The 17,670-nt window shown below is 35.3% G+C and overlaps 1 protein-coding gene across 2 annotated transcripts in view; it reads right to left on the bottom strand.

Annotated features, from left to right (window-relative positions):
- Positions 1-5,618: 5,618 nt before the first annotated feature.
- The window catches only part of PPDPFL (pancreatic progenitor cell differentiation and proliferation factor like), a 206,347-nt gene continuing 194,295 nt past the window's right edge, over positions 5,619-17,670 (bottom strand). The window contains exons 1-5 of one of the 2 annotated variants that reach the window (XM_072604566.1): positions 11,874-12,024; positions 11,466-11,572; positions 8,984-9,061; positions 8,786-8,885; positions 5,619-7,501 (exon numbers count right to left, since the gene is read on the bottom strand). In XM_072604566.1, the coding sequence (XP_072460667.1) occupies positions 7,489-7,501; positions 8,786-8,885; positions 8,984-9,061; positions 11,466-11,520 (246 nt within the window). In that variant the 5' untranslated portion in view covers positions 11,521-11,572; positions 11,874-12,024 and the 3' untranslated portion in view covers positions 5,619-7,488. Of the gene's footprint in view, positions 7,502-8,785; positions 8,886-8,983; positions 9,062-11,465; positions 11,573-11,873; positions 12,025-17,670 lie in introns of those variants that run through there. The other variant, XM_072604567.1, reaches the window with a different exon arrangement.

The raw sequence follows: 17,670 nt of genomic DNA, 5'->3' as shown, positions 1-17,670 counted from the left end.
TCTCCCCTCTCAAATTTAGAAATGTTTAGTTTCTGTCACAGGTATCCCATTTTCAGTTAGATAAGAATATGATTTCTACAACCAATCTGTCTTCCTTAAACACCTACTACTTGATTAATCTTCCATGTGTGTTTCTTAATTTATTCCAAACTTCACAATAAAACTAGGGTATAGGGTACCAATAGCATGATCCAGGGCATCAATTCACCCCATTCATGAAAATTTAAGATTTGGCATTACTAGCACCAAATGACTGCTTGTAGGTCTGAAACTTTGCTACCTATAAAGTCCTGTCAACAAGTCAACAAGCATTTATTAAGGGCTTAAAATATGCTAGTTGTTGTGCTATAAGCAGTGAGGATACAAAGAAGTCCCTGCTTTCCAAGAACTCATAGTCCACTGAGGAAGATAACTATTGATAAACAACTGTGTAAAAACAATATAGTCACAAGACAGATTGAAGATGATTTCAGAGGGAAGGCATTAAAATTAAGAGAAAGTGGAAAAGGCTTCTTTCACAAGTAGGGATGTAAGATAAGACTTGAAGGAAGTCAAAAATGCAACAAAACAGAGGCAAAGAGAAAGACTATTTCAGGCATGGTGGATAGTCAGCATGGAGCTGAGAGATATGGCTTCTTGTGCAAGACATAGCAGGGAGATCTATGTCTCTAGATTGTAGACATGATGGGAGATGAGAAGGGGAGAAGAGGAAGCCCTTGTCAAATGACTTCCATTTTTTTTAGTGACATATTGGCAAATTCCCAAGTGAAAGCACTACTGGAAGGGGAGTCTTGAAAGTGTGAGGAACCATGAAAAGGTTTGGTAAAGCTACTGTAATGAAAAGAATAATAAATCATTTAGAGGGATTGCTTTACCATAGTGATGGCCTAATTAAGATTCAATAACACAAATTTGTAGTGAACCCATATTAACACAGTTTCATGGTTTTCTTTAGTTTCTTTCATTAGTAAGTGAATAGGAGTAAAGGTAGTAGAGAGTGGGAGTAATTCAAGAATGAAGCTTGGCAGGGTAAGATCAACAATAGGATAAGAGGGCAAGGAAATTCAAGAGAATATGGTATAAAGTTGAACTAGTTGATCAAGTGGTCAAAATGGGGAAGGGAGCCAGTGTAGGATGATGGCTTGAGGAGAAATTCTGGAGCAAAGGAATTGCAACCTTGAAAAACAGGGTTGGGTGTATAAAGGAAAGGGAAAGGTAATCTGTAATCAGATAAAGGAATTTCGGAGTTCATGAACACAGAAATAGAACATGTGTATGTGTTTGTAAGATCAAGTGTATAACCATCTCCGTGTGAGTAGCTCAGGTGAGATAAAGAAATGGGTCATATGACAATGAGTATATTATAAACCTGGGAAGTGGGACTGTTTGAGAAAGCATCAATATTCAAGCAGAAGTCTCCTAATATAAGCACAGAAGTTAGAAAAAAAAGACTGAACCAGGTAGTGCAGTCATTGGGAAGGAAAGCAAATATCCTGTAGATTAGTAGATATACACTACTAAAATCATAACTGAGTGATAAATGTGAATTGAATGAATCTCAAAGGAGGAGAGATTACCAAGAGCTTGTGGTAAAGGGAAAGTCTCGAAGTGGCAATGAAGAAAAAGTATTATTCCAACCCCTCTACCATGAGCAAAAAGTCAGGGTGTATGAATCACAGCACAACCAGTTCTAAAATAGAAAATGCTTTTCCTAGAATCTTTATCATTGAATAGAAAATAGAATTCCCTTACTTTGACAAAATGTGTGATGAGTACAAATGTGTGATTTGTACGTATTGATCACTAAAACAATACAAAGCTAACTGGAATAGTATTTATAGTAAACCAGAAATTTATAAATAATTGTTTACAAGCAATTGACAGCACAGTGAATACACTGGGCTTGGAGTCAGGAAGACATGAATTCAACAGCCTTGCACAATCTCTAGCTGTATGACTCTGAACAAGTCATTTAACTTTTATTTGTTCTGGTTTCCTCTACTGTTAAAGAGGGATAATAATAGCACTTATCTAACCCATTTGTTGTGAAGATCAAATGAGATAAGAATTATAAAGCCCTCAGCACAATGCCTGGCATATGTATTACATAATTGCTTATTTCCTTTCTCTCCTCCAATAATATTACTAAAATATATCTTAAAAAGTTAATAGTTCAAGATACTATGGAATTGCCTATATTTATCCTTACTAGTCCTGGCCCCAGGAGGTAGCGGCAGCAGCAGCAGCATCCATTTTTGCAGTCCTTGACCAAAAGACCCTGGGGGAATTGAGCACCTGATCTGGGTCTCAGTCCTGAGTGGTGGTCCTGGGGTGAGGAAGATTGCTGGCATGGAGCTGGTGGAGGTTATAGAAAGGCAATTCTACTTGCATATCCTGGGCAGAAAAGCTTTGGTAGCTCCCAGACTAGCGCACAGGCCAGGAAAGGAGTAAACTCCTCTCTCTTGATTGTGCCACCTTGGAGGAACTGAGAAATTATAGGTCCCCAGAGTATACTCTCCTCTTGACAAAGGACTCAAAAGACAAGTAACTGGCTGGGAAAATGTCCAATAAAGGGGAAAAAAAAGACTATAGCAGGCTACTTTCTTGGTGAACAGATATTTTCTTCTATCCTTCCAAATGAGGAAGAGCAATGCATACCATCAGAGGAAGACTCAAAAGTCAGGGCATCTGCATCTAAAACCTCCAAGATAAATATACAATAGTCTCAGGCCATGGAAGTACTCAAAAAGGATTTTGAAAATCAAATAAGAGAGCTGGAGGAAAAAGTGGGAAGAGAAATGAGAGCAATGCAATAAAATCATGAAAACTCCACAGCTTACTAAAGGAAATCCCAAAAATGCTGAAGAAAATAACACCTTTAAAACAGACTAACTCAACTGACAGAAGAGGTCCAAAAACCCAATGAGGAGAAGAATATTTTAAAAAACAGAATTAGCCAAATGGAAAAGGAGGCTCAAAGGCTCACTGGAGAAAATAGTTCTTTAAAAATTAGAATGGAGAACATGGAAGCTAATGCTTTTATGAGAAACCAAGAAGTAACCAAACAAAACCAAAAGAATGAAAAAATAGAAGATAATGTGAAATATCTCATTGGAAAAAAAGCTGACCTGGAAAACAGATCCAGGAGAGACAATCTAAAAATTATGAGACTACCTGAAAGCCATGATCAAGAAAAGAGCCTAGACTTCATCTTTCATGAAATGATCAAGGAAAACTGCTCTGATATTCTAGAACCAGAGGGCAACACAAATATTGAAAGAATTCACCAATCACCTCCTGAAAGAGATCTGAAAAGAGAAACTCCTAGGAACATTGTGGCCAAATTCCAGAGTCCCCAGATCAAGGAGAAAGAAACAATTCGAGTATTGTGGAAACACAATCAGGATGACACAAGATGCAATAGTTTCTACATGAAAGGATAGAAGGGCTTGGAATGTCATATTCCAGAAGTCAAAGGAACTAGGATTAAAACCAAAAATCACCTAGCCGGTAAAACTTGGTATAATACTTCAGGGGAAATAATGGTCATTCAATGAATTAAAGGACTTTGAAGCATTCTTGATGAAAAGACTGGAGTTGAATAAAAAATTTGACTTTTAAACACAAGAATCAAGAGTAACATGAAGAGACAAAGAGGAAAGAGAAATTATAAGGGGCTTACTTAAGTTGAACTGTTTACATTTCTACATGGAGAGATAATATTTGTAACTCTTGAAACTTTTCTCAGTATTTTGGTAGTTGGAAGGATTATACATACATTCATATATATACATACATACATATATGTGTGCACATATATGTATATGGACAGGGGGCACAGGGTGAGTTGAATAGGAAGAGATGATATCTAAAAAAATAAAATTAAGGTGTGAGAAAGGAATGTATTTGGAGCAGAAAGGGAGAAATGTAATGGGTCAAATTATCTCTCATAAAAGGGGCAATAAAAAGCTTTTTCAATGGAGGGGAAAAGGGAGGAGGTGAGAGGGGGAAAAGTGAAGCTTATTGTCATCACATTTTGTTTAAGTAGGAAATAACAAGCACACTTAATTTGGCATGAAAATCTATCTTACACTACATGAAAGTAGGGGAGAAGGGGATAAATGGGGTGGGGGAATGATAGAAGGGAAGGCAAATGAGAGGAGGGAGTAATAAGAAGTAATCACTTTAGGGGAGGGACAAGGTCTAAAGACAGAATAGAATAAATAGGGGGCAGGACAGGATGGGGGAAAATATAGTTAGTTTTTCACAGCATGACTATTATAGAAATCTTTTGCAAAACTACACATTTATAGCCTATATTGAATTGCTTGCCTTCTCTGTGGGTATGGGTGGGGAGGGAAGAAGGGAGAGAAGTTGGAACTCAAAGTTTTAGTAATGAATGTTGATAATTGTTTTTGCATGCAACTGGGAAATAAGAAATACAGGCAATGGGGTATAGAAATCTATCTTGCCCTATAAGAACAGAGAGAAGAAGGGGATAAGGGAAGGGAGGGGTGTGACAGAAAGGAGAGCAGATTAGGGGAAGGGGTAATCAGAATGCATGGTGTTTCAGAGTGGGGGAGGGGAGAGATGGGGAGAAAATTTGGAACTCAAAATCTTGTGGAAATGAATATTGAAAACTAAAAATAAAGAAAGAAAAAAATTTAAAAAACTGATTCCAACAAAAAACATCACAAATGGCAAATAGTAAACAGACCCACTTATATTAATTGTATAGGAAATGGAATTTGGAGAATTCATACAGATTAGAATATTCCAAAAGATACAAATGAGTGACAGAGCTATTGAAAGGGAAAAAGATAAGATTCCAGAAAAGGCTCCAATTTCACCCCTCCCAAAAAAATTTTCTCTGAAGTTTCTAGAGGAGCAATCTGGAAATCTGGGGCATGTTTTTGAGCCAGCTTCCCCTATAGTCCTGCTGCTTCCAAATATTTTCCACTTGTTTCTTAGAAAAGGGATGTCTCTCCAAGTTCTGATACCAATTCGAGCAGATAGCATAATTTTTTTTTGTTTTCTCCAGTGTGCACAGTAGATATTCTACAAATACTGTTGAATTAAATTGAGCTACCTAGATTCTTTTTTAAAAAAACATTCTCTCTTCAAGCTCCTTCCACTGTTTAAAATTAATTATGTAAGGATGAAACCCAGGATAGAATGCCTATTACCTATCATTGAAACACTATGAATAAACTATTGTGAGGGTTAAGTTAATGTAATAAATAGTTGTTGAATAAATAATTGGATGAATTACATGGACACTTTCCTGAGTTAACTTAAGAAATTCTTTTCACTTTCAATCAGTGTTATATCATATCCTCTCCTCCAAAAAATAATTAAGAGGCAGTATGGTACAATGCATAGAGCACTGGACTTAGAATAAGAAAGACCTGGTTTCAAATTATATTTGTTCTGTGACCCAGTACAAGTCATTTGTTCTCTTTTGTTTCCTTATCTGTAAAAGATGAGTACTTGAACTTGATGACTTCTATGATCCCTTGCAGTTTGGGTTATAGCTTGGGATCTATGATCCTAAGAACTTAGTAATTGGTCACTTTTATAAAAGGTTAAATTATCATCATGATAATAGACACAAAAAATGTAATCAGAAAATTACTTTAATTATAAATAATTATACATTTCACAATGAAGTATTTTAATATATAAAACCAGTATAATGTATCATGCATATACAATTATAAAATTTTTCATTCTTCAAGAATTTGAAAACATCATACAAAGGAAATAGAAATGAATGTTTAAGAAACAACTTTTAAAATTAGCAACCAAAGATAAAGAGTGGGCTCTACATGATTTCTATATATATTTACCAAATAACTCAGCACATACACTGACATTTCTCTTGCTATATATACCAAATAGCAAAGAAAAAAAATGAGGCAGAAACTCATTTGGTTTATTTCTAGATTTTTTTTTCTAAAATCACTACACACAAAAATTAATTTCAATACTAAAAAGAAGCAAAAAAAATTACTATGAAAAACCTTTCCACTATCCTAAAACAGAAGGCACGATTACCAGTAATTTGTATTTTAGACACAAACAAAGCGAGGTTAGGACAGCTTAAATAGGTCCTCTGTCTTTAAGAATGCACCAACACATGCAAGGTGAACTAGACATCCCTCGCAATTATCCAAAAGATTCAAGACAAAAGTACAAATTTCTTTAATTTATATTAATCTCAGGCAAAAGCAAACAAATAAACAAAAACTCAGCCAAAACATAAATTAATCAATCACTCAGCAAGCATCTATTAAATACCTACTATTTGCCAGGCACTGCACTAGCCTCTAGTGATACAGATAAAAGCTAACGTCTCTGCCTTTAATGTAGTCTACATTCTAAAGGGGAGAGCAACATGCACATACATATATATGTAAATATAGAATACACACACACGCACACGCACACACACATGAAACGCAGATACAAGCTAACCTTGTAGGGGAAAGCACTAAGCAGCAGCAAGGGGACTAGGAAAGATTTCATGCAAAAAGTGGTCCTTTAAGTTAAGCCTTGAAGGAAACCAGATTCCAAGAGGCAGAGACTAGGAAAAAGAGCATTCAAAGCATGGGGAACAGCCATTGCATATGGGATGATAGACTCAATTTTCTCCCTCACTTAGTGATAGGCAAATGGCATTCTTTCTGTGGAAGCAGAAATGAATGATTTAGCCTATGAATTTGGTCACGATAGAGTGCCGCTTTGGATATCACTATCCAGCGACTAAAATGAAATGACTACCTCAACTTACCTCAACTAGATCAATTTGGTAATAGACAAGAGGGCAATTTTATATATTTTTGAAGATAGTTTTTGCAGCATAGGCTTGTACGTATAAGGATATAATGATATCTCTTCTATGTAAGTAAAGTTCCCATAATATCTGACCTTCTCTCTGACCTTCTCTGAAAGGTCTTCCAGGTGGATGTAATGAGCATTATTCTAGAAAGTCATTTGATGTCCAGGAGCAGAGAGGGGGCATGTGATTTCTTGTAAGCATTAACACTTAGGTCTTAAATTGAGATAAATTGAGAGGAGTCTTTTCCTTAACATACAAACAATCTAATAACAACAAAACAAATCAGCCTAAGAGATAATCATGTAAATAATCAAATGATAACTTATGTGAATCATTATATATAAGTATATATACATACATACATACATAATATATACATTTGAAAAGGCACAGGTCTCAAAAAGTACGCTTCTCAAGTAGAATCACTGTTCTTTATGTTGCTGACATGTACAGAAACAGCTTTAGCACAGAATAATATGACTTGAATTGTCATTATATCTTTTAAAGTTGTCATCTCCGCTCCCAACTGAGGTTTCAAATAGGTTATTGCCTCACTGCCATGGAGTATTGTCATCTGGAATATCACTGATGTTTAGGGATACAGCTGTATTATGGTATAACAGGCAGAGGCAGCTTGATTGTTGGAATCAACTACTAATGCTGTTAAAAAAATGAAAAGAAGAGTTAAGAATATTACAAGACTGTTCAGTGGATTCTAGAACAAAGCTTGGCAGCTGCAGCATACGCAGGTATAGCTAGCCCTTGGGATGTATGTATTGAGAGACAAAGTAAAGTGGTAGGGTGAGAAATCATCTAGCTGAGTCAAGAAATGCACTTGTTTCATGGGGAAAAGAAAGGATTTGGAATTTTGACCTAAATTATCCAGTGTGGCACTTGATTAAACCACCAAATAACTAATCTTTTTCAGACATTTCATTACGTGTAGCCAGTGCTTTCAAAGACATGATTAATTCCAATATTCTATAGGCTTGGCCCCAGATTTTTTTTTAATATGATTTCCACAGACCATTAAAAGGTTCATGAATTTGGGATGAGAGGAAAAAAAAGTCTTTCTTTCAACTAACCTCTATGTAAAATATAATATTCCTTTCAATTATTAATTGGAAAAAATATTGAGAAGTAATTCACAGACTTCATTATGTTGCTAACAGAGTCAATGGGACACAAAAGATAAAGAATTTCAGCAATAACCATTCATCCAATGGAATAATTGTGTTTGATTATGTTAAACATGTAGGTTTCAGTAAAAAAAACTTGATGAACACAATTAATTTCCTTGTAATGAAAGGTATAACACTTTAGTAAGCAGAAATCTATAGAAAACGCTAGGTAGTATCCATTACAAATCTAAAAACTAGTACCCATAACGGTGGTATAGTGCAGAGTGCTGAAGTTGGAGACACAGGACCTGGATTGGGTTCTCAGCACTGTTACTTATTATCTGTGTGACCTTGGGTAAGTCCCTTAACTCCTCTGAGTATGCATTTCCTCATTTGCAAATAAAGGGGCTAGACTGTATTACTTTCAAGATCCCTCCCAACTTCAGATCTTTACCTGTCATTTGCATTCAGCAATTAGATTTTACTGAAATGAGCTAAGATTTCTAAAAGGTCCATTTCGGTGGTGGTGGCAGTGGTTGTTAGAACACAATTTCTCAGGGCTTTCCCTGAAAATGGTCCTGCCGATAACCTTTGCTTGCATTTGCAGTTAAGGCAAGAGAAGGATAAGGTAATTATCTAGAGGTAAAATTAGGTAAAATTTGAATAATCCCAATGACTGTCTGGGAACATAAATAATAAAGGTTTTATTATATTTTATTTAGGAAGATACTAATTGTTTGGTAGCGAGGGAATTAAAGAATAGCACACAGCTTCATTTAGTTGGGATACAAAATTATTACCAAAGAAAAAGTCCAACATTTACCTATAAGTGAACAGTTCTATCCTTTCTATGTCTGGAGGAACAGGATCGGAATGGAAAAAAGATTTGATCCACCAGGTTGATTCAGTTGCTTCAGGTAATCCTAGAAAAGTATAATCAAGCTTAGTGACTGAAGTTCAGTAATGACAAACCAGAGGGGGAAAAATAATAGTTATAAGTATCTTCAATTAAATTAATTACCTTGATGTGCTTTCTCTATGTCTGTGAAGTTTACAGGGTCAAAGCCAGAGAAAGAATTTACTGAAGAAATATTGGATTCTGTGGGGAGATAATAATATTAATAACAATAATGATAATTATATATACAATGATGAAAATAGTACATATGAAAACACTTTAGAAACTTTAAGTGTTGTATAAATGTCATACATGTGTGTATGTACACAATCATCAAATAACTTTGTAGCACACCCATATTGTAGTCAGAATTTTAGTTCCATCACTACACTTAATAATTAATAGTTATATTATTAATAATAATAATAATATATAATTATACCATTATAATTATGATAATAATGGATATAATATTATAGTTATAATAATAATAATAGCATGTATGTAATACTGATTGTGTCAGGCACTGTACTAAGCAATTTGTACATATCTTATTTGTTCCTCAAAACAACTCCATTTTAGAATTGAGGAAATTGGGATAATCCAAGGTTAATGGATTTGCCAAAGGTCACAGAACTCGTAAGTATCTAAGGCTAGATTTGAACTCACTCTTCCTGACTCCAGGCCCAACACTCTAACTACTGTGTTTTTCTAGAGACTTCTCTGTTTTATAAACAGTGAAACCCTCATACTCAAGGAGGTTGTGGGCTGCATGCCATTTGTAAATACAGAAGTTGTCAAGGTGCCTGAAAACCTTCTATTCCCAGCCCAGACTCAGAAAATAAGACATGTGAAGCCAATCACTAAATGTGTCCTTAGCACATAAGAGAGAATGTGCTTCTTGTACTTACTGAAGCTATTGCTTAGTTTCTTTAGAGTTTCTTTCAGACTCACTGTGATTTCAAAAACTAACCCTGGGAGAGATACTTCAGCATTATAGTGGGAAAGAGGATTAGAACTTGGTATAATAGAGACCCTGACCAGATCAAAATAACAAGGATATTGCCACCTAGGAAAATACTTTGAATTCAGAGTCTTCAAAAAAGCTCACATATATGCACAACATAGTGTTACAGAGTAATGTGCCTTGAGTTTTTGTTATTCATAATATTGGATCCTTGATCAAGAGCTAGAAGGAATCTTAGAGGACATCTAGTCTAACTCCTTTCATTGTAGAGTGAGAAAACTGAGGCTGAGAGGTTAATACATGGGTAGTAAATACCAGAGGCAGGATTTGAACTCAGATCTTTTGATTCCAGAGGAAGTACATTTTCTACTGTATGACACTATATGTATATATTATAAATATGTATATACTATATATATTACAAATAATATTACATATTTGTTAATATATATTACAGATATGTGTGTTATATATACACACACGTATGTGTGTGTGTCTTACAAAAGTTTAGATTACCAAAACTTCAAAGTGATTCATTGATCAATAAGAATATGTTAAATCCCTACAATGAGCCAGGCATTATGCCAAATATTATAGTCAAAGACTTATTGTAGCTTTCTACATTTTTCTGTCAAAATTAAATCTCAAATATATTTCATGGAGTCTCATAAAAGCTACTTAAATTACATGTAAGTGCATACTCACACTTTAAATATATGTATGTAGATAACTTAAGTATATATACACTATACATATGTATACACACATATATTCAGATGTGAACTTGAGTATAGCTAAATAGGCAGAATTTCTGTGTGTGTGTGTGTGTGTGTGTGTGTGTGTGTGTGTGTGTGTGTGTGGAGAGAGAGAGAAAGGCAGAGAGAGAGAGAGAGAAAAGGAGAGAGAGAGAGAATGAGAGCTTTGAGTGAGCCTAGGAGTACAAGAGAAAAATAATTAGAAAATTCACAATGTAGAATTGTGTTGAAACTTCTATTATGAAAAATAATTCTTTGATTCTTTATTAAGTATGACCTTTCTACAAACTGATTCCAAATATAAGCTTGTGAACTTATTTTCTAAGCCCATGTTATGAATTCCTAAGATGCATAAAAATGGAATATGTATGCAAACATATTGTGCCTCATTACTGTATGGAATTAATCTTGGATTCTCTCACTTATGCCAGTGCAATGCAAGCCCCAAAAGTTTCTGTCTAAATCAGAAAGATTTTGAGTATGAACCTGGTGAAAGACTGCTGACTTAAAATGAGCCTAGATAAGTTTAGAGAACCGTATTACTAAATTGATCACAAAGTGACAAATAGTTTAACTAGAACAACTTTCAAAAACCTTCAACTAAGTCACAGGGTAGCTGTGATTTACTTCAATATATGTAGTATCTACATCACATCACAGATAATACACACATTAAATTATAAACAAGAATGTCTTGACTAAGGCAAAATCATTGTTTAAAAATGGATCCTTACTCAAAATTTGCTAATTTTTCTTCCTTGCCATAGATATACATTGGTGTTCTATCCTGAAATGGGGTATATTACGTTACATACTTTACATTCCTCACCCACCTCAGCCTCCCAAGAAAAGACAACCCTACATTTGAGAGTCATTGACTTACTTCTATAATACAGATTTTGGGTCAGCAGGCAGCCAGCTATGGATACAGAAGCCATAGCTGTACAAGAAAGACAGCACAAAGAGAGCTATTAATAGCTACCTGTAAACCTGTAGAAAAAGAGAAAAGTCAGAAAATAAACTGTTATTGTTTGTCCTTTCTTAATGAAAACATTTTGCAAATATTATGAATGCTCTTTTAAACAGCCTTATAAATATCTAAAAGATGCTTCAATCAAAACAATGCTCAAATAATGTTTAACAAACCATTTTAAGGGAAACCAAACTACCAAAGGCAGGATTTCCTGTTGGGTGGGAAGATGCCTGATCCTAAACAAATTGTTAACAACTCAGCACACTTAAAGAAACACAATAGGGAAAGCACCAAGGAGACCCCACTGTAGTCTCTCACCTATTCATGTATTTCCTCCAGCTCTCAAGTTGCTCAGCAGTGTCTCCAAAATGTTCAAGATTCAAAAATCTAAGTTAACTCTGTCCTTTGAAGAGCACATGGACAAGAGTGCTGACCTAGGCAGCTTTCAACCTGCCCTATATGTGGACTAGGGCCTTCCAGCTCCCATTATATTAGGGAAGCTGGGTTGGGAGTAACCTGAGCCCAGAGTAATTGCAAGAAGGGTGGCAATCAGCCAGCCAAAGGCATAGGACACAACTTCCCCACCTGTTCTCTGTCTTCCACTCTGGGCAGACCATGCAAATGTGTTGCCATGCAAAATCTAAGCTGGGTTGGGCAATGAAGAAAATTTCCTAGTGCTATTTTTGAATTCTCCCTCTAAAAGGTCAATGGACTGAATAGCTCAGAACAAATGCTCACACTCATTAACGGTACATTTATGGTGAAGGGAATCCAAGATCAGAGAGAGTGAGTGAGTGCAAAGACTTAGTAGACAAAAAAAACAGATTTCACAATAATCATTAAGAAATATTCATTTTTAAAGTTGACATAGATAAGACAGCATAGTAATTGGAGGCATATGCAAATCACATTCAAACAGTATTCAGATCATCATTAAAATAATATTCATGCATCTCCCCTAATTACAGTAAATCCTATTTGCTAATTACCCTGCTATTCTGTAGACTAAATTACACCGTCAGTCAAGAGTATCTCCTCTGTATCATTTTGTAGGAAAATAAGCAGTGGACTGGGAATTAAGAGATCCAGTCTGAAAGTAAGTGTGTGACCTTGGCAGGCAGTCACATCCTATTAGAAAGAATACTGGATTTATTGGTTCAAATCATGGTTATCCCATTGTGTGATCTGCAAAGATACATGGCATCTACCTGGGCCTGTTTTCTCCACTGAAACGCAAGGGTGTTGGATCAATATAGTAATCTTTTACCTTTTTTGGTGTTATGGATCCCTCTTCCACTGTGCTGAAAAAAACAGCTCAGAATAATGCTTTCAAATATTTGAATATTCAAATATTTGTTAGAGCTTAGTGAAAATAAGCCTGCATTTTTATAATCCTAAACCAAGTTCAAGAACCATCTGCAATATATTCATAGACCCCTTGGAGACCTGTGAGTCACAAGTTAATAACCTCTGGATTAGATGATCACTAACTTCCCATATAGCTGAAAATACTGTGATCATTAGCAGACTGCACTCTTCTCTCTACAAAAATGTCAACTGTACTAAATGGTTTTCCCTAGGGTCTGTTCATCTCCAGCACTTTATGATTTCATGATTCTTATACTGAAGAGCATGAAGTTCTTTCTTGTTGGCATCCACAACCAATTACAACATGAATCTTGTGCCTGTTCCACAGTGAAGTCTAAGGCATATGTAACACATTTTCTGTCTGCTAATCGTTTAATCATAGCTTAGTGCTTTAAGACGTGTAAAGCACTTTACATAAGTTATAAATTTGATCCACACAATAGTCTTATAGGCAAGTGCTATTATTACATAATTTCAAAAAATAACTAAGACAGGATAAGTAGCTTCTTAGGGTCCCATAGCTAGGAAGTGTCCAAGACAGCATTTAGATTGAGGTCTTTCTGACTTCCAGTAGAATTCTTGATATCCATTACACTGCCTAACTGTTTCTAGCAGTCCATAGCTCTGTGTCAACCATTCAGTAAGAATCTGGGTCACTAGGCCCAAAACACTACTTCCATCTACACTGGTAGTGCTAATAATACGCATATCTTTATGGAGTACCATACCTGCTTAGATACAGTGGATACAGTGAATAGAGTGTCTAGTGGATGCAGGAATACTCATCTTCCTAAGTTCAAATCTGGTCTCAGATATTTACTAGCTGTGTGATCCTAGACAGGTCATTTGACCTTATTGGCCTGGGTTTCCTCATCCATAAAATGAACTAGAGAAGAAAATGACAAACTAATGTAGTATCTTTGCCAAGAAAACCCCAAATGGGATTACAAAGAGTTAGACACAATTCGATAATAAAAATAATATATGCTCTTATCATAGCACTCAGGAACGAAGACTATTAAAAAATACAAAATGCACTTCCTGCTCTCTATGGATTATGAGTTAGAGCTGGAATATCATGAAGAAATCATTGAATCCAACAGCTTTATTTTATGGTTGAGGTGACTGAGGTTCACATAAGCTAATAAGTGACTTGTCCAAAGTGAATCAGAGCAAGGATATGAATCCATATCTGCTGCCTCAAAATTCACCGGTCTTTCCTTAATAACTTTTAATTTGTAGAACTTTTTCATTATTTCTAAGTGCTTTCTTTACAAAAGCCCTGGATAAACATTATCATTCAACTTTACAGAAGAACCACTTGAAGTTCCAGGATGTAACCTGATTCTCCTAGGCTCACAGACCCAGAAAATGGAAGGGAAGGGAGTGAAATCCTGGTCAGATCGTTGCTGGCATTTGCCCTTGAGACAAAAATAATGCAAGGGAAGATAGAATATTGTGATTATTAGTGTTAACATGAGGTAGTGGAAAATGCACTGGATTTCGAGTCCGAGATCCTCATTATTTTGAATAAGCCAGTCCCTTTCACTAGGTCTCAATTTGTTTCTATAATTTTTTTTCCAACTTTATCCTGTTTGTGGGGACAACAGGACTGACAAATGTAGGAACATCTATTTGTCTAAAAATAAAGTGTAACTGTCCAGACAGATGATCCCTTTAAGGAATGTGGGATAATATAACGGCTGCTATTTTCATTGACATTGGAATGAGATGGTAAGCAGTAACTGGAGCTCTGCTATGTAGGGCATGGAAAGTGACTGCTGGAAAAACACAATCAAAGTTCCATATCCCCCAGTGACCATGAACTCTCATTGGCAACTGGTGTAATGAACAGTATGTGAGAAGCAGTGTTTCCCTGGTTTCAATCTATGAGTTCTAGACCTAGTTTCAAGCAAGATTTATAAAATTCTTTACTGCATATAACAGAAAAGGAAGCAATAGGGACTGAATCTAAATTTCTTTCATGGAAGGAATTCCCAGGAAAGGAAATTTCCCCTATCAATACAGGTTGCCACCTTCGCTGCAATTTATAGTCTTAGAGAACTCCTTGAAATCGTGAGAGGTTAAATACTAATAATAATTAATAACAACAATGTTGATGATAGTTGTCATCTATGTAGCATTTGCTATGTGCCAGGCAATATGTTAATTGCTTTAAATATTATCTCATTTAATCTTTATAACACCACTAAGAGGTAAATGTTGTTACTATTTCCATTTTGCAGATGAGGAAACTGAGACAAACAGCAGTTAAGTGACTTGTCCAGGATCACATAATCAGTTCGTTTCTGAGACTGGATTTGAACTCAAGTCTTCCTGAATAATATAACCAGTTACATAGGCAATATGTGTCAGAAGCAGGATTGAATCCATGTCTTTCTGACTTTGAACTACTTATTTATCCACTATGTTACACTACCTCTCCAATAGAGAAGTTATGAAGTGTTTTTTTCTTCAAATAGCATACTATCTGTAAGTTTAAGAACTCAACAACAAAAAATAAAACACACACAATAAAAGCAAAGCTGATGGCAGAGTTTTAGCCAAATAACCAAAATTGGGAATGGGGATCAGGAAGAAGATAAAAGATGATTGATGTTGGATTTTTGGCAACACTCCTAAAGTCAGAAGTGTTCCTTATCAAGTGATAATTGGAAATGCTACATCTGGATATGTCTTGTATTTCCTCAAACAAATTTTCTTCTACAAATATTGATTTAATATTATTTCAAATGTACTTAGATATCAACTGGATAAAGTTGTGCTTTGTTTTACAATTTTTCTTCACTTTTATGAATTGACAAAAATAGACATTTATTTATATTTATCAAGCTCTGAGTTTGTGAACTTTCCAGACTCTTATGTTTCAAAATGGAACATTAGTCCTTTGCTTCTTTAGATACAGTTTTCCAAGACTATAAGAGATTCAGGAGTGAGGCCCTTTTTGGTTTTTCTTTTGGTTATTTCATAACACTAATGGGGAATGGGAAAATTTACAAGGCTAGGACCTTTGTTTGTCTGCATTGTAAATTTGTTTTTAAATGATAATACTGGGTTCATAAATTCCAATAGTAGTCAAGGTTTACTTCACATTATTCCCAATATACATTCTATGTCCCAATCAAACATTCCTACTTAACTCTTCTCCATGCATATCATTCTATCTCCCACCTTTACATTTCTGCATGGCTCTCTCCCATTCCCAGAATGTTTTGCTTCCAATCTTCTACATTTCGAAATGCCTAATTACATTCAAGGATTAGTTCAAATTTCATCTTATACATGAGACCTTTTCTGGTCCTTTCAATTGGTACTGCTCCAATGATCTGAAATCCTTTTGTGTTTTCAGCGCTATAAGAATTACTTGGGACAAAATACAGTAAACATATTGGCATAAAATTTAAAACCCTCTGTCTAAAAATAAATGATTGCTATGGAATACATCCGCCTTTTGAGCAGCTAGGTAACACAGTGAAAAGAGTGCTGAGCCTAGAGTCAGTAAGTCTTGAATTCAAATCCAGTCTTAGACATCTCCTAGCTATCTGATCCAGGGCAAGTCACTTATTCTCCAGCTACCTCAGTTGGGGATAATAATAATAATAATACCTCATAGCTATATTGTGACGATCAAATGAGATAATATTGGTAAAGCATTTTGAAAAGTTGAAATGCCCCAGAATGCATGGTGGTGGTGGTATAACTCTCAGATTTATATATCCAGCCTGGATCTCTCTTCTGAGCACCAGCCCTGTATCATCAATTGTCTGCTGTACAACCCTAATTGAAAGTCCTGTAGGCATCCCAAACTGTCCAAACTGAAACCTATAATTTCTTTATTAATACCTGTTGGGGCTTACTCCCTTGTTGCTAAATAACTATACAGTTATCATACATAAATGTACTTATTTATATTATGCATGTTCCAGATAGAAAGTAAGCTCCCTAAGAGCAAAGATTATTTTTCATTAAGCCTCTGTGTCTTCAGTTCTGAGAAAAATGCCCCCTAATATTAGGCAAATAAGTGCTTGTAGGACTGGAACCCTCCATTACCTTTACTCATGGAGATAAAGTTATTGTCAGAATTGGGATTAAATTATATAAAGCTCTTGAGATAAAAGCAAAAGTATTCACACACTTCAATAAGATATGTTTCTTCTGATCCTCTTGTCAAATATACAGCAAACAATATTTAAAGTAAATCAGCATTACAGGCATTGATTCAATAACCCTTTAGATAGAAGCATAAATTTTAGAGTTGGGTTTAGCTCCCTGAAAATCTGATATCTAATATCATCATCATTTAAGAGATGTCCATGGAACTTGGAACAAATTAAGCATGCATTGTACACAAAGAGTTGACAATTAAATAAAATCAAAGAATGATGAGTAACAATAAAGATGTAATTTGATTTTTCTTTGCATTAATTATGCAACTGAGTCCAATCTGTTTCTTGTTCTCATAAAAATAAACCCAGATGGCCTTCTTTTTAACTTTTATCAGGTGGCCCAAAACTCAGAGTAACCTTTGAACCTCTGCCTAGGAATGTGTAGTTGAACTTACTGGATCTCATGAGGAAAAAATAAAACACCCTGCAAAATCTGTACAAACTATTGCCAGGAACTTGGGAAAATTAACTTAGATGTTTAATTATCTGTGAAATAATGTTTTGGGGAAATAAAATCATCAACTAAAGATTACTCAGGAGTAACAGATCATAGAAAGACA

This window comes from Notamacropus eugenii, chromosome 4, assembly GCF_028372415.1.
Source record: "Notamacropus eugenii isolate mMacEug1 chromosome 4, mMacEug1.pri_v2, whole genome shotgun sequence".
Classification (NCBI taxonomy): Eukaryota; Metazoa; Chordata; class Mammalia; order Diprotodontia; family Macropodidae; genus Notamacropus; species Notamacropus eugenii.
This window is presented reverse-complemented; position numbering and strand designations above follow the sequence as displayed.